This window comes from Dysidea avara, chromosome 7 (assembly GCF_963678975.1).
Source record: "Dysidea avara chromosome 7, odDysAvar1.4, whole genome shotgun sequence".
Taxonomy (NCBI): domain Eukaryota; kingdom Metazoa; phylum Porifera; class Demospongiae; order Dictyoceratida; family Dysideidae; genus Dysidea; species Dysidea avara.
In genome coordinates this window covers 6,041,326-6,059,472 of record NC_089278.1, presented here as the reverse complement: position 1 = coordinate 6,059,472, position 18,147 = coordinate 6,041,326, and the positions used below count along the sequence as shown (strand labels likewise).

Below are 18,147 nucleotides of genomic sequence, written 5' to 3'. Positions count from 1 at the left end.
TTATCAACCTCAGGTCATGTGATATCGTAAATGAAACAGAAATGATGACGACGAAGATAACTCGTAGTAAGACAGATCAGCTGCGGCTAGGAGACAGTGTTGTGGTGGCGAGGATGGGGACTTTAACATGCCCGGTTGACACGCTTGAATGCTACCTTTCACGGACAGCTATAGCACTTGATGATAAAGAGTTCTTGTTCCGTCCCATTCAGTCTACCAAAAATGGCAAGTTTTGGGTAAGATAAGCTATACCTGCTTGTGGGAGCTTTTTAAAAAGAAGCTAAAGAGTTTGGGGTTTGCTGCAAATTTGTTTGGTCTTCATAGTCTTGGAGCTGGTGGAGCAACAGCAACGGCCAATGCTGGGGTGCCCGATTGGCTTTTTAAGAGGCACGGTAGATGGCATTCTGAAAATGCCAAGGATGGCTGTCAAAGACAACCTGGAAGCCAGATTAAAAGTTTCAACAATGCTAGGCTTGTATCCTTTAGTGCTACATACCTGGCTTCCTTCTTTGTGACTCTACAGTTGTCATTATGAATAGCCAACCCACAGTGGTGGCACAAACAGTTGTGTTGCATGGTGTGTGTGTGTGTGTGTGTGTGTGTGTGTGTGTGTGTGTGTGTGTGTGTGTGTGTGTGTGTGTGTGTGTGTGTGTGTGTGTGTGTGTGGGTGGGAGGGAGAGGATGTGGATGTGGATGTGGTCATTAAGTATTTTCAATCAACAGGAGAAAATGACAGCTTATCTCTGAAACAGTTGAGCCAGAAACTTGCACTATTAATGGCCCCAGCAGAGTTTCGGAATTGCAAGCTCTGGATCTACGATACAGGACATACCAACCAGAAGGATCTGTTTTCCAGCTGCCTACTTTAGGCAAGAAGAGAGTTGTGAGTGCTCCACTAAGACAGCTATGTTTGGAGCCTTTCCACACAATGGGCGTCTGTGCGTAGTCAAATGCTTAAAGCGATATGAGGCAGTTACCTCCCAATATAGAAAGAAGGGACTGGGTGATCCACAGCCACTGTTTTTTATCTTATATTCAACCTCATGGTCCAGTCACGTTGCAACGATTGTCCCACTGGTTGAAGGAGATTCTAAAGTGTGCAGGAGTGGATACTGTTGTATTCAAAGCACACTCAGTGAGGGGTGCTTCAAGTACAGTAGCTTCAGAAGAAGAAAGTTTTGATAGAGGAAATCCTCCACACAGCAGATTATCCTAAAGTGGGGTGGAAGGCGCATGCACCACCGGATATTGGACTCCATAATTATTGTTTTTATTGGTTGTGTTTTGTAATTGGAGCTACTGATTGCTGTATTTTATGTGTAGTAAGAGATAAATACCAGTGTTACATGCAGTGAATCTCACTCATATAATCTCGATTTAACTTCAGGCCCTTTGGGCCCTTGTCAAATCATCAATTTTTCCTTAACCATTTTGGTAACATAATTTATTAGCAAAATCGGCTTCTATTACACCACATCAAAGGAAAAAATGACACCAGACACATGAGGTTACAACTGCACAACAAAACATATACCCCTATACTTAATCAACAAAGTAGACATTTAGTGTAGTTTTTGGCTATGTTCTGTCCATTATACAGCCCTACACACGGTAAGTGAATCTATCACCGAGTTAATCTGCTAACATTGATTGTTGGAGGCATAAAGATTATACACAAAGGTGTCGATTCGCTTACAGTACGTCAATTGTTTCATGTGTATAAACCCTCACAAGCGAAAGAAACAGGATACAAAAAAGGAGAATTCATGCATTGTGCATACTGTAGTATGCCAAAAAGTTGAACTGAAACAACATCATATCTAACAGTGGAAAATCAAGCTGGTAACATTAGCCATTACTGAGTTACACTTGTCTGAAGGCATCTTTCCTCAATGGTGTTACAGCACTAAACCAAAACCATTTTGTTTCTCACATGCTGTTGAGTCCAGTAGTATATGATAGACCATGTAACAGCTCAATGGCAGAGTGTAAAATAGAAAAAGCTGTTAGATTTAGCTCAAAAAGATGTCCATAGTTTGCTTCACATCAAAGTACTCTTTTGTGTTGTGTAAAACTCATTGTAGTGTATTAGCTAAATAAGCTTTCATTTTGTGTATTATACAGTACAACAGCATACTGTACAGTGGAGATCATGAAGATTTGCACTTCTCTATGAAGGACACTATTACCAGATGATGCTTAGTACTATATCTTAACAGGATTTAATCTGATGGCAGTGAAATCTTTCGAGCATTATGGTTTGTATCAAGTCATGACAAAGGCATGCATAAAGCCTAAATATCGGCTATCAGTAATTAAATTTTGGAATTCAAAAGGTTAAATATTGTAACACTATATACCTTTGTAGAACGAATCCTTCAAGGGCTGAGGTACAATTTCTTCTACTTCTGAAATCAGTGCTCTCAACAGTGTAATTCTTGCTGGCTCTTCTTCAATGCTTAACCACTCTTCAAAAAGTTTATGGAACTTTTGTCTTTCACCATCAGAGCTTGATGCTGTAATGCCAACAGATTCCACCAAATCTAATTTTAAAATCGGAATACTGAGTAAATCCATTAATTTGATTCTTAGTGCTTGTCCAATTCTAGTATTAGAGTTTGGTGACAGTGATGTTAAAGCAGCTGATAATGCATGGATCTCAGTACTAGTGGGAATTCCTAAAGGTGGAAAAGAATACCCAATTAATGTAGTTGTACATATGTACAATCAGTACAAAATAAAACACTATTGGAGTCACTTGCAATACAGCACAAGATTTCATTGATGGGCAATGGAGTCCATAACAATGACAAAGTGGCCTGCACACATGCGGCTGCACTACATATATTAGTGTGTGATTTATCATAGTGATACCATACAAGGTGAAAATAGAGATATTTAATATAAGTAGCAGCAAGACAAAAGTTTTCCCATTGTACATTACATTGGAACATTGGAATCATGGGGAGGTTGTATATCATATCTGTGTTGCTATTCCAATGCAGGGTCCACATGAATCCGCAACAGGTATTGTGCAAACACTGAAAGAATTTCACGTAAGCCAATAGTCTCTGTACAAAAAGTAGAGGAAGGGGCGCAATACATATTTCAGTTAACTACTTTCTTTGTTGTTCGCAACTTGATCAAAAACACCCAGCTGTTATGGTGAAATGAGGCTTATAGTGATGGTTATGCATGGCAGTCACAGTTTCCATGCCAACAGTAACAGTGCACTATAGGTGATTATATATGCATACCTTTAAAGTCTTTAATAGTCCAAGGTCTGGAGCTATCCACGAAACTCAATTCCAAAGGACAGTCACTTGCACGTTGTGAACAATTCGATGAGCCAGCTGTATCCACTGTACAGGAATCCGTAACAGTTGTATTCTGAGAGCCTGAATACAAAATACAAGGATGCAATCTTAGTTAGTGAACTACAAAACCAATAATATGTAAAAATAACTGGTCACAAGTCCTGGTATAAGGGTATGCTCACCTTCCAATATAGGAGGAGGATCTTGTGTCTCTTTTACTGGAGGCTGCTCAATGGCACCATCAACACTAGAACCATCAACACTAGTAGAGCCCAACTCCCAAAGGTAATCTGTGAAAGTTTACATGTGTATATTACAGAAAGTATAGCAACGTTAAGCACCACTGCACCAGTGATGCACCAAATTCAAAAGTTTCACTGAATTTTGTAAATCAGCATGTAAGTGCCTTCAAAGCAAGAGATACAAACTTAAAGGGTGGCCTCATGATTCACAATTTCACATTATCACATGTACCTTTTAAAGCATACCCACAAATGGTTGCAGGCCATCTGTGGAATTTTCCAGTTATTTTTGGAAGGAAAATAATGTACATACCTGTGAGTCATCTGTCTGAGTAAGAAGTTTTAAGCTAAAAGAAGAACTTCGTGAAGAATGAATTATATGTAGTCATAGAGAGATTGTCAAGCTTTCCTTATAACTACAATTAAGCCTATGAACTATAGATAGTGGTCTATATAAAATAATTATAACACCTTATAAGAAATTATACCGCCCCTATGCTATACAACAGCCTTAAAAGTTCACCTCTCTTGCAAGGCCTTTCTTTTCTTCTTTTTTTTTGCTACATGTAGTTAAGGCATATGCACACACCAAATGCCAAGAAAGTAACAACATGGCAACCATCTCAGTGGTAATATAGACAACTGTACAATATATACAGGAGCTAGGATATCTTCTGTTGGTTTATATTTTGATCCATTCCCCCTGTACACTTTATGCAAACTACAGCATCCCATACTGTGCAAAATCAAAAGTTCATAATATTAAGAAACGACATTTTTATGAACTCTTAAAGATTCTGAACCATTTGGCTAATTAATGACTACACATATATAACCACATCAGATTGCTCACCCTACTAGAAAATAGGGCTGAAACAAATACTAATACTCGACGAGTACTCATTAAGGATTTTGGTACTCGGATAGTAAAATTGATACTCAAGTACTCATTAAGTTCACATGACCCAGCTCACATGATATATTTGTCATCAGGAAGTGACAAAATGAAGGCTGTAGAGTTTGATTGGCATAATTATTTTGTCAGGGAGACTAACATCAGTACTTTAATACAGTGTGTGTATCATTGTTGTTACTTGAAAGCTGCAAACTATTTAAGGTTGGTACAAAACATGTCAAATGTGTATGACTACATGCAACTAGTATTCATGAGTACTCGATCATTAACGTTTTAAAAAACATAACATATTTAACTAAGCAATCAAAGTTAAGAATTCGTACCATTTCTGAATGCTTCCACAGCTTCATTCATTGCAGCTTCTTCACTCAGAGCTTGAAGCATATCACACAGTAGCAAAAAATCACCATCTTGTGCACAAACGAAGATCAGAGTGTCCAAAATTAGTTCATTCTTACTACCAACGGTAGGACATGAACAAATAGATTGCAGTGCTTTATCGTGCAAAACTTTTAACTGCAGGAGGATGGTAATGGATTTCATATGGTCACTTGGCATGGACTCGCACAAATTGTAATAATGTTTTCTGATGATTCCTACAAAATGAGTGAAATTGTATACATCAAAATTAACTGTTCCATAAAAACACTGACATCCCATTAATAGGGTACTAGCTTCTAAGCAACATTTTGTTATTAATTTTAATAAGATACTGTATAAGGTCTCAAATTATGACTACTTGCATGCTACACTGCAAAACTTGTTGCTAATTGAAAAAAACAACAACCCCAGTAACTGTGAACAACAGCTAAGCAATTCAGCTAGCATGTAATAATATGTCACCACAATAACTTGAGCAATTGTAGTACTAAATTCAAAGTATGGAGTAGAAAAATAAGTCCAGAAATAGACGCAACTGTAGTTGTTAATGCCATACCTCTGTGGTGATCACACAAAAGACCATCAAACTTCCACAACCTCAGCTCTAAATAATACAACAGAAATACACGTGCATTATAAAGATCAGTTCAAAAAATTAGTTAGCAACACTGATTCTATGAACATCCCAAAACATTGCACAAGAAATCAAAATGATAAATTATGTGATGTCAAAACATAGCAATACTGATCATAGAGATACATCAACAGATAAGATAACTATTATGATAACTATTATAGCCTGGCCATATATGTTATGATGTCATATGTTATGATGTCATACATTAGCTGACCTGGAGAGTGAACGCACAGTTTTTCATTACTTGATATAAATATTAATTTTTGCAATGTCGGTACATTACAAGTTGCAATTGTGAACTATAACCCTGTGGCATTATAATGCCAGGATGATTCTTCACCAGTATGCTCTCTGATGATTTAGATTTCGGTTAAGCAACGTAATACTTGTTTGCAAGTACAGCAGGCTAGTCTGGGTAGTGTAGTTGTAACTTTAGTTTTTTAAAGTTAGTTTTCTTTGTAGCAGGTATATAAGTGTCCGTATACTTAAATTTATGGTACTGTTGTAATAATAATTACTCCATATATTCATTGTGAACTATACAACAGATGTACCTACCATATTTTAGTGTTTCAATGACAGCTTTATGGGTATCATCCTCTATCAGCTTCTGCAGCACTTCACAAAGTACTGTACAATCTTGTACTGATGCAGAACAAACAATTAACAAGTCTACAATTGCCTCATTTTTATTATCAGTTGAGTATATCGACTCAAATGCATTTGAATTAAATAAATTCATCCTCAACAGTTTGTTTATTGATCTGTCATAATCACTTGGAATACACTGACATAATCTATGATAGTATCTTCCAATAATTTCTGTAAGAAAATTTTCATATAGTTCTATTAGGTGAGCAGGGATATGTAGTGATAGAAAGCTCTATACCAAAACTCTGAAACTATGAAATATTTCAATCAATTTTTGTATCAATAAGTGCTATCCCATTAGGGACCTAGGAGAAGGTTGTTGAGTGTCAAAAACATCCCAGGCCAAGTGATAAGTGCCTTTTGGCATTATGCTAGGTAAAGAGAATCAACTGTTTGCTTTAAATAGAATACACACAGTACACAATCATATGACTATTGATGTCAGGGGAGTAAAAATAGTACCAGAGCACCATAACTATGGTAAGGATCATGTCAAAGGTTACACTTGTCTGATTTATAAGTTAGACTAAAACCCTCATTTAATAAGTTATTCTGAGGACATCCAGCTAACACAGTGTAACAAGTTGTTGTGTTGGACAATTGAAACTGATTTTCGATGATTATTCAGCAGAAATTTCAAATTGAAGATTAAACATGGCTATAATGATGCAATTAAGTAACACATGTCATGCTAATAAGCTATACACAGATAGTACAAAAAAAATGACGCATGAATATTGGATAACCAAATATTTTTTGAAGTTTGATAAAATGCTGAAATACTTGTGAATAAACTAAATGTGAAATTATAAAAGATGAATTGTAAGTAAATAATCAAAAAAAAAATTCCACATCAAATTTTTTGCATTATTGATATACCCTGCTATATGTGCAATTCCAACCTCAAATCTTTTATGTATCACATTATAAAGCAAGATATTTTGTGAATAAAATGTTATTAAAAAAAAACAACAGAAGACATGTATACTGAACATACCTCTGTGTTCACTATTTGTGATGAAATTCAATGCTGAAGTTATCATCTCTGCATGAAAATGAACACATGTGATAACTTTCTTGACATAATTTCAAACAATTCTATGCAGTACTGATGAATGAAATGAAAAACATTTTCCTGACCTTTCATTTTAAACATGCTGCTGTGAACTAAATATCCTGAGGGAAACATTTCTTTTGGAGGGAGTACAACATTGAGGTACGAAGTTGATTTCAAAGTACACAAATGCTGGTCACGTACATAAAAGCCAACCTCGTGTATGTAGTTTACAGTGTCATTTAGTGACTGGCATGAAAGTTGCTTGACATTAATTCAAGGACTTATGTTACACTTTTACACCTCAGATCAAAGGAGCTGTCCAGGATACATTTGCAATATAGAAACATAATGCACGACAAAAGCCATTTTTACAGAATAGTCTTAGTGTATCAAAATAACTTCAAATCCAGCATTATAAACAAGAAAATACTCACAGATGGCCAGATATTGAATTTTGTTTAAAATTTTCCAAAACTTAATTTTGGTCTGCCTGCCTGCCTGGAGTGCCTGCCAGCCTGCCTGACCACAGTCGCAAGGTTAGAGGCCAAATGAAACAGCACACCACCACGATTTCACACCACCACGATTTCACACCACAATAACAAACTCACTGGTGGCATATGCCCCCAGTGAGTTTGATTCCTGCTTCTGCATTTTAAAATTATTGTATATTTTGTGAACTCCATAGAAATGTTTAAACAAATTAATCAATCAAAAAAGTTAAATACTAATAACCAGTACAAGTTAGGCACCTGGTTTTCAAGTATATAGTACACATATACTAAAATATACTGAAAAGCACTAGAGAAGTAACTAAATAGATCCATGTTCTCAATACACTCAGTTGAAATTTGAAATACAATGCTATATCTATCTACTAACCTGTAGAGTTGACTTCAGTATACGGCATTGCTCCGAGTTCTGTAAATATTCAGAATTACTTTTATATGATAATAGGTGTGTGTGTATGTGTACCTTTTCGTATCTCGTTTACTAATACCAGTAGAGCAGAAGAGTTTATTCTGCTTAGTTGGTGACACAAACTAAGCAAATCATTTTTACAGTGCAGTAGTTTTTCCACCAGGCAATCCAGGATCATCCTGTTGCCGGTAACATGATCAGGACAATCCAATAATGTGACCATTTGATCATCACTAATATGGTTCTGTAAAAGGTGTAGTGTCTGACTATAATCTTCAGGCATTGAATTCAAAATATCAATGTATCTTGTCAACAAGGAATTGAATTCTGAAAAAAAAAAACTTAACATGAAACTCGGTTATCTTAGCGTGTCATTACCTTCATTGCATCTTATCTTTTGAGGAATATCATACAAATCAATTGAATTAGTGAGAGTATCCGCAGTATCAGATGGAATAACTATACAGTAACATTTACATAAAATCTATTTCTGTAACTGAAATCCACTGTATGCTAGCATACACTCACACTATATGTAAGCAAATGTGTGTGTGTGTGTGTGTGTGTGTGTGTGTGTGTGTGTGTGTGTGTGTGTGTGTGTGTGTGTGTGTGTGTGTGTGTGTGTGTGTGTGTGTGTGTGTGTGTGTGTGTGTGTGTGTGTGTGTGTGTGTGTGTGTGTGTGTGTGTGTGTGTGTGTGTGTAAACCATTATCACATACACATGCACACTACAAACAAAATCCTATAACTTCACCTTCAGTACATCTTAGTATATCACCATTCTGATCAATGTGAGAAGGTGCATCAGTAGTCTTATTGTCACCTGAAGACACTGTAACAGATATGATAATTATGTAGAGTAGCATCGAGCAAGTCAACCACTCTACAAAATTACAAATATAATACTTTTCTTAATTACAGTGGATGTACAAATTACAAATTAAAATTACATATAAGAAATTTTATAAGACTGTTTGCAAAACTCAATATGGGTACAATTGGCACACTCTTCATACTCTAGATCAAAACACAAACAGTTCTAATCACTGATGGAGTCTCTAATATAATGTACACTAATTTGGATAGGTACGCTAATACTTTCATACACGTATCATACTCATACCCACTCTTGTGTTTAAATTCCATCAGTGATATGTCACAAACACACACACACACACACACACATTTATACACACACCTAAGAATTACCTTCATTCTTTTTCATTTCTGAATTATCATTAGCAGTAGCAGGATCATTGTACTGACCAGATGAACTGCCTGTAATACATACACACACATGTATCAATTTGACCATTGTAAAGAGATTTAAGGATGTTCAAGTCTTGTTGTTGACTTGTTTTCACCTGCTGAGTAGCAGCAAAGTGCACTGTCATTATTTAGCTAGGTTTCTGCATTTTTTACAATAATTGAATATGGAAATGTCACATTGAACAAAGACCACTTTTTTAGGAAGTATCATCATCAATATCCAAGAAAATACCCAATTATTTTTGTCTCAAATGGTGTATGCTGACTATAGTAGTAGGCCTACCCTGCCACCACTGCTTCACTTTGATGATCTCCCTACCATGGAGGAGTTGGAAGTTAATTGCCTTGTCTCAGCTGAAAGTTAGAAAGGCAGGTGGTCTGTCTGGTATTTTGCCAGAGTTGATTTTGTTTGGTGGTGCTGTTTTGAGAGATAGGCTGCTTGCATTGGTGAAAGATGTTTGGAATGAAGGTAGAGTTTTTGATGCATGGAGGGATGCACTGATAGTACCAGTACCAAAAAAAGGTAATCTTCAATCTTGTGACAATTGGCGTGGCATTAGCTTGCTTGATGTGGTAGGGAAAGTCTTTGCAGGGATTGTTCGGGAACGTCTGCAGGTGATTGCTGAGGGGTTGCTCCCTGACTCACAGTGTGGTTTTCGTAAAGGTAGAGGATGCTCTGATATGATATTTGCTGCCAGGCAACTGATGGAGAAGACCCGAGAGCACGGTGATCGTCTGTTTGTGTTGTTTGTTGATTTGAAGAAGGCATACAACTCTGTACCTAGGGGTGCCTTGTGGACAATCCTTGAGAAATGTGGTGTGCCCCCAAGATGTTGGATATAATCAGGTCCTTTCATGAGGGAATGTATGCAGGGGTTCGTGTGGGTTCTGATGTCTCTGGTAGATTTGAAGTGAGGAATGGCTTAAGGCAAGGGTGCACGATGGCCCCCACACTCTTTAACATCTATTTTAATGCTATGGTGACCACATGGCGAGATCATTGTGAGGGTGCTGGAGTTATTGTGTTGTACAAACATGGAAGGAGGCTGGTAGGAGACCGTACTGTTAAGTCTAGATTGCAAAGGGTCCAGGTTACTGAGTCGCAGTTTGCTGATGATCTTGTACTGTATGCTGCATCCCGGTCTGCCTTCGAAACTGCTGGAAAGAGCTTTGTTAAGGGAGCAAAGCAGTTTGGGTTGACTGTTAGTCTTCCCAAAACTAAGGGTATGGCAATGGGGACTGGTGTTGGTAAAGATGGTGTCACTCCACTGAGTGTGGAGGGAGGTGAAATAGAGATGGTGACTGAATTTACTTACCTGGATTCATGTCTGTGTAGTGATGGAGAGGTTACTAGAGAGATAGCATGTAGAATCGCGAAAGCCTCTAAGGCATTTGGTAGCTTGCGTGATGCTATTTTTATGAACAGGACTTTTTCTGTGTCTACGAAAAGGAACGTATATAAGGTAGTTGTGTTGTCTATTTTACTTTATGGTGCGGAAACTTGGACGATAAAGGTTCCTGATTTATGACAACTTACCACCTTTCATAACCGTTGTGTTTGGACTATCTTGGGCGTGTCTCGTTATCAGCAGTGGAGAGAACGTATTACTACTAACAATTTGTCAGAAGCATTTGGTATGCAATGGTCAATAGTTGATTTTATTATGGAGAGGCGCCTTTGTTGGCTTGGTCACCTAGGTCGTATGGCTGATGATAGACTGCCCAAGCAGTTACTGTTTGGAGAATTAAGGAAGCGGCCTTTTCATGGGACCAAGAAACGATGGCGTGATGGGGTGTTGTCTGATTTGAAAGCCATCACTATTGATAATTGCTGGTATGCTCTATGCCAAGATAGGACTCAGTGGACTAAATTATGTAATGTTCAAGTATGTAAAGTGGCACAATCAAGGAGGCAGAACACCTGTGCTGCAAACTCATTCCCACAAGATAATACTTACAACTGTTCCTGTGGTCGACAGTTCCACCGTCAGGGGGATTTGACACGACATCGTCACTACTGTGGTCTGTGTGGAGACAACAGCTTGTCACTGGTCCCTACCTAGGGCCCCGCTATTGCTGAACAACTTCAGTGGGCGGCATCAAGAGGAGAAGAGGTCAAGAGGTGTGTGTGTGTGTGTGTGTGTATGTGTGTGTGTGTGTGTGTGTGTGTGTGTGTGTGTGTGTGTGTGTGTGTGTGTGTGTGTGTGTGTGTGTGTGTGTGTGTGTGTGTGTGTGTGTGTGTGTGTGTGTGTGTGTGTGTGTGTGTGTGTGTGTGTGTGTGTGTGTGTGTGTGTGTGTGTGTGTGTGTGTGTGTGTGTGTGTGAACCATTATCACATACACATGCACACTACAAACAAAATCCTATAACTTCACCTTCGGTACATCTTAGTATATCACCATTCTGATCAATGTGAGAAGGTGCATCAGTAGTCTTATTGTCACCTGAAGACACTGTAACAGATATGATAATTATGTAGAGTAGCATCGAGCAAGTCAACCACTCTACAAAATTACAAATATAATACTTTTCTTAATTACAGTGGATGTACAAATTACAAATTAAAATTACATATAAGAAATTTTATAAGACTGTTTGCAAAACTCAATATGGGTACAACTGGCACACTCTTCATACTCTAGATCAAAACACAAACAGTTCTAATCACTGATGGAGTCTCTAATATAATGTACACTAATTTGGATAGGTATGCTAATACTTTCATACACGTATCATACTCATACCCACTCTTGTGTTTAAATTCCATCAGTGATATGTCACAAACACACACACACACACATTTATACACACACCTAAGAATTACCTTCATTCTTTTTTATTTCTGAATTATCATTAGCAGTAGCAGGATCATTGTACTGACCAGATGAACTGCCTGTAATACATACACACACATGTATCAATTTGACCATTGTAAAGAGATTTAAGGATGTTCAAGTCTTGTTATTGACTTGTTTTCAACTGCTGAGTAGCAGCAAAGTGCACTGTCATTATTTAGCTAGGTTTCTGCATTTTTTATAATCAAATATGGAAATGTCACATTGAACAAAGACCACTTTTTTAGGAAGTATCATCATCAATATCCAAGAAAATACCCAATTGTTTTTGTCTCAAATGGTGCATGCTGACTATAGTAGTAGGGCTTCAGATTTAATCCATGAGACTCAGTATAGTTTGAGCTACTATATATAGTCATATTCCAAGAGTATTTGTCTGCATTAACCTTATAGAATCTTAGTAGTGCACAGGAGAAGTCAAGTGTCGAGGGTGGCAATGCTGTGTTACAGCTGAAGGTACTTTGTACTTATACTGTGTATAATGCTGTCTGTCTGCACATTTAGAGATACACACGCACACGCACACGCACACACACACACACACACACACACACAACACACACAAAATAATACTACACTACATACAAACACTAGTTACTCATATACATACTTAAGAATTACCTTCATTCTTTATCATCTCTGGGTTGTCATTAGAAGGAGCAGCAACAGTGCCATGATCAGTTAAACTAGCTGCAATACACATAAAAAACTACCAGTAAATACATAACACCTAGATTATAGGAGTGCCTATCAAATAACACATATGATGTATATAGTTTGCAAGTGTGCTTGTGTGTATCAATACAGTGTGTAGTATATACCATAATTGGAAAATCACATTTAAAATATTTGTTTTTAAAATTTTTGACGCAACAGTAAATTTAAAAGAACAGAACTGAAATGATGTCAGAGAAAAGTTGAATTATCGCGCATGGTCAAAAAGAGATAGCTGCTGTTAGCTAACTCACAACACTAGCCAGCTTTACTATATCCGAGACTTTGATATCACTGTAGCTAAAGTGATATCTTGCTAGCCAAGCCCAAGCTGAAGCTAGTCACTATGCTGCACCTGTTAGCTAACTCACAACACTAGCAGACTTGACATTAAAGTGATATCTTGTTACCCCTAGCCCAAGCTGGTGATATGAAACTAGTCGCTGTGCTGAAGTGCAGGGGAACTAACTGTAACATCATGCATACCCTAACCAAATTCCTTGTGAGTGGCGCCAACAATTAGTGGAATGCTATTTGTACAAAAGTCATTTTAATATTCATCAATACAGCCAATGACAATTTTTTTTTGATATTTCCTGTAGTGTAGTGTGTACCCATGGTAAAAATTACAAGATACATGTTTACGTTGTACAGATGTGTGATACGATGTTACCAAAACACAGAAATATTGTCATTACTACATCTGTAATATCACTAGAAGTAGTCTTATTGTTGGTTAAAGTATCCAGCAGTACAGTATAGACCTTTGGATACATTCAACTCTTGTTTGCCTATACTTGACCATTCAATTAGAGTACACATTTTAAAAGTGTATGTTCTATTAGAGTATTTCAACAGGGCTGTGTGTTTTAATGAATGGAATAATCTGAGCCATTAATTTACCGTCATTGCCTGAAACCATTGAGGTTTAGATAACCACTACCCTTACCTTGTGGAGAAGAATCAATATTAGCTGAAGAACTTTGAGTACCAGTAGTCTCAGCTGGATTAGCTACAGTAACACAACAAAGGTCCTTCATAACTAATTCGCATAGCGCCATTACACAGCTAGACACCTCACAGGGTTACTCACTATGATCAAGTGAATGATTGCATGGTTGGTCATCTTCATCATCTGTTTGATGTGGTGTAATGAAAGTGTCTGAAATAATAAGATACACACTAATAACACACACCTGTCCTACACCAAAATTACTCCACTTATAATTTCATATACAGTACTACATCTTACCACTGTCACTGGAAGTATCATTGTAGTTGGAAATTACCTCTGGATGTGCAGTCACTCCTGTAAATGACAATGATTCAAGAAATCATCTAACACAATAATCAACTGCTGCTTGGCCAAGTGACCACACACAAACATACCCTTGCAACAAAATAAACTGAAGGGCAAAACACTGACAGAATTTGGCAACTTCTGCAGTTAAGATACTTTATTTTCCAGAAGCCAATTCCTAAGTTTGTTTGTGATGCAACCACTACTGTCGTCCCTCTAATTTTTCGCTGCATGTAGTGTTGTCATAAACTTTGTGGGTTTCAGTGTGGTCTAAACTTTTCATTTTCAAATACTGCATGCAGTCAATACTGTATGATACGAATAAACTTAAAATAATAAAACTAATTGTGACCAGATTTTACAAACCCACACATTCCAAATTGCACATCAGGCTAAATCAAACTAACACCACCAGTGAATAGCTACACTATTGTACTAGTAGTTTCGACCCTCAGTACCATGCAAACTACTCAAGGCTAGTTTTAACAGGTATCCACTCTGGGTGGTGTGGAGAGCTCGAATAGCGGTTTCAGGCCTTGTGAAGGGCCTGGCTTGACAAGAATCAGTGGCTTACTGTGGTGGATGGTGATAATGTCGCAATTTTTCTGCTGATTCTGTTGCATGTCAGCCACTAAGAAGCCAGCACAATCCTGTAATCTCATGTCTGGACTTCAGTCATGGTCTGCCTCCATTTTGAAGTCTATCTCTTGCCCACACTGCCACCCCCCACCCTCCTTCCCTTTGTGAGCACTTATGATGCTACTTCACTCATCCAACTGCTCAGATTTTCTATCTTATTTGGTGGTAAGCAGCTACAAGTACCGGAAGTGGTCTGAAAGTAATAGATTGGTGCATCTCTTGTGTAAATTTCATACATGTGCTTGCATGCTATCCTTGGCAAGCTATGCTGACTTGAATTCTTTAAAACCGTTAGTCTTGAAACTTCTAATGTGCGATTTGGAACATTTAATGGTGTTGCTATATGACATACCCAAGTCAACACCATCTGAATGAGTAAACTCTGTTTCTGCTTCTCCTGCTGTTGTGTTTACAGATGGTAACTATTAACAATATAAAATAAAATTTTCAATATTACAGTACATGCAGTACCTGAACTGGAGATGATGTTATGTCTGGACTTGGTACTGTTACTGGTGGGTCAGCCATTTATGAAACGATCCACTGCATAAAAAGACACAGTTGAGGTATACACACTTGTACTGGTCAGTACTTTCAATCTGCTCAAAAGGCAGGCAGTACATACACACAGTATGATGTACTATCTTCACAAAATATATGGTAAAAAATTTACTAATGCTAGTCTGAAGGGTCTGGTAAAATGTAGTACAGATCCTGTATCAGTTCTGGAGGAATGCAATTACAATGGACCCTCAGTTATTCAAACCCTAATGTGTCTCAGGCAATGATAAAAGATACAGAGCTCTGTTGAAATACTCAAAGAACAGTCGTTTCTGATTTCGGATAAATGAGGGTACAGATAAACAAGGGTCGGATAACTGAGGGTCTACTGTACACCACCAAATATAAATGAAGATCATGTATAAAGTGGTAGGAGACTGCTATTTGAGTGACAGCTACATGCAAGCGAAGCACATTAACACCTTACGAGCATATACACTATGTACTTGCAGCCTCAAATGGCAATGGCACGTATTAAGCCCACACGTACAAAGCTGGGCTTTATATTCACATGGGGTGTTGGCTGGCACAGAATTTCTGCACTAGAACTGATAAGGGATCACCAGACCCTTCCTTTTTATTCTGTTCTCTGTGAATGCTGTCCGACGGGACCTGTGAGAAGGCTTAAAGCCTGTGAATACAGGGAGTCAGAAACATGTAACTAAAACATGAAGAATGCAGAAAAAATCCCCAGACCCATGATCCCCAGCAACACGTAATGGCTCAGAATACCTGAGTACAGTATTAAAGCAAGGGGCGGTTACTAGGGCTGGGAGATTATATCAATTCTGGGATTAATCATGAACATTGTGATGTTGATGTGTATTAGGCAATAATCATGATGTTGTGACATTTCTAAATTCAAAATGGTGGCACATACCGTTATGGAAAAACTCATTCTGGAATACAAGCCTACGCAATTCATTGTGTGAATAAAATGTTACTTGTTAAAAAGCTTAGCTGTTAAAAGCGTTAAATTTCTAAGGATGCAATTACTCATTATACAGCTTGTATTAAACTAATTGCCTTAATTGCATTGAACAGCTGTGCACCTTGTTTAGTCAAAATAAATAATTCATAGTTGTGCATTATACAGTGATGCTTTACCATTGTGATAGTTATCATAATCATTATGTTGCATCCTACTATCGTGAAAGTAGCAAAATTTCACAATCATTCATCCCTAGTAGACACTCCTGTAGAACCATCTGACTGAGATCAAGGTTGAGTTTGTACTAAATCGAGTGATCAAGAAGTCCTCAAGAATCAAAGTCCTTAGTTACCTAGCTCACTTGGTAGCACAACGAGAATCTTGATCCCAGTCTCAATTAAAAATCTTTGATTCCAGTTGCAGATGGCTCTACAAGTCTATTGTCAGACACCTTAACTCTCATGCGTGAGACACATATATTGGATAGTTAGCTCGTGCATTGAGATTAAGCTGTCACATGATTTAATTTCATGCAAGACCTGTCAGGAACTGAGCTAAATAGTGCTCTAATAACGACAATAGCCTAAGAAAAGCAAGAAGAAAACTGGAAGATTTTACTTCTGAGAGGGGACCTCACTTATAAGTAAGCAAATCTCACTTATTTTAGCCTCAGGTATCACTCAAAGTGCACTTTACAGGTTGAGGTCTCTGTTAGTCTGGCGCGGCCGCCCCTTCCTGTTTCTGTATGGTAGTATAGTAACTACCCTATTTCTAGAGGGCGAATATTGCAAATAATGATCCCTGCATGCAAATCACTTATATTTACCCGTATAAAAGTTTTGAATCACCAGAACTTTTAAAAGATTTTCTAGGAAATGACATGCACCATCTGGTCTAGGCTACGGGACATGGCCAGGCTATTCATATTACAGGATGTACAGTAACGCACCATGAAATGCAGGACTTGTCACGAGTGTCGGGTTGCTAGTTCTCGTCCTTGTTCACTGGAGTATATACTGCACGAGATAGCGGTAGATCTATGGGTAGATTCTCTTGCGTAGCATCACGTGGTTCATCCGATCTGTAGCGCAGGCGCTTAGCATTAATGGCTAAATTTCATAATAGCAAAGGCGGCGTCCACTCCTTCATGTCACTAGGCTATCAAACCATCAGCACAATTTTGTTATACCTGTTGCTAAAAGATGAAGATACATTAAATGTATTAAATGCTTTAATTGCTATGGCTGTACTCAGGCAAATATTGGCTTGAAAAGCGGCCAGTTTTATAATGGAATCAATGGACCGCCTTCAGCATGGAGATATATATTCCTGAGTGGAGAACAAGAAATAAAGAATTTATTTGAATGGTCAAATCTATGGGGAAACCACAAATTCAAAAATGTCAGGTGTGAATGTCAAAACTAACCTCTGCAAGTTTTAATATGACAATTTTAATTGAAATTTGTGGTTTTTCCTATACACTATGCCCAGAAGGGGCAACTGTTGCCACTCACATTTAACACCAAACTTTATGTCATTTCATGACCTAGCTATATATGCTATCCTTTTAAAACTTGGAGATGAGTTAGGCTTTAGACTTTCACCCCTACATGCAAATTCAGATTGCTAGGGGCAACAGATATATATATATATATATATATATATATAGATGAAATTCACTATTATCATGGTTTATGTGGTTGCTAGGTGGTCGCCATTATGGGTTTATTTTTGAATTTTATAAAATTTTTAGCCATA

The 18,147-nt window shown here is 37.7% G+C and overlaps 1 protein-coding gene across 2 annotated transcripts in view; it reads right to left on the bottom strand.

The window, feature by feature from the left end:
• The window catches only part of LOC136261422 (uncharacterized), a 31,368-nt gene extending 13,898 nt beyond the window's left edge, over positions 1–17,470 (bottom strand). The window contains exons 1-21 of one of the 2 annotated variants that reach the window (XM_066055426.1): positions 17,339–17,470; positions 15,369–15,440; positions 15,250–15,319; positions 14,211–14,267; positions 14,052–14,120; positions 13,908–13,970; positions 12,866–12,934; positions 12,214–12,282; positions 11,765–11,842; positions 9,331–9,399; positions 8,876–8,953; positions 8,501–8,581; positions 8,177–8,449; positions 8,084–8,122; positions 7,142–7,189; positions 6,052–6,315; positions 5,413–5,460; positions 4,799–5,071; positions 3,500–3,607; positions 3,258–3,398; positions 2,361–2,678 (exon numbers count right to left, since the gene is read on the bottom strand). In XM_066055426.1, the coding sequence (XP_065911498.1) occupies positions 2,361–2,678; positions 3,258–3,398; positions 3,500–3,607; positions 4,799–5,071; positions 5,413–5,460; positions 6,052–6,315; positions 7,142–7,189; positions 8,084–8,122; positions 8,177–8,449; positions 8,501–8,581; positions 8,876–8,953; positions 9,331–9,399; positions 11,765–11,842; positions 12,214–12,282; positions 12,866–12,934; positions 13,908–13,970; positions 14,052–14,120; positions 14,211–14,267; positions 15,250–15,319; positions 15,369–15,425 (2,272 nt within the window). In that variant the 5' untranslated portion in view covers positions 15,426–15,440; positions 17,339–17,470. The remainder of the gene's footprint in view (positions 1–2,360; positions 2,679–3,257; positions 3,399–3,499; positions 3,608–4,798; positions 5,072–5,412; positions 5,461–6,051; positions 6,316–7,141; positions 7,190–8,083; positions 8,123–8,176; positions 8,450–8,500; positions 8,582–8,875; positions 8,954–9,330; positions 9,400–11,764; positions 11,843–12,213; positions 12,283–12,865; positions 12,935–13,907; positions 13,971–14,051; positions 14,121–14,210; positions 14,268–15,249; positions 15,320–15,368; positions 15,441–17,338) is intronic. The other variant, XM_066055428.1, reaches the window with a different exon arrangement.
• Between the last annotated feature and the right edge of the window lie 677 nt (positions 17,471–18,147).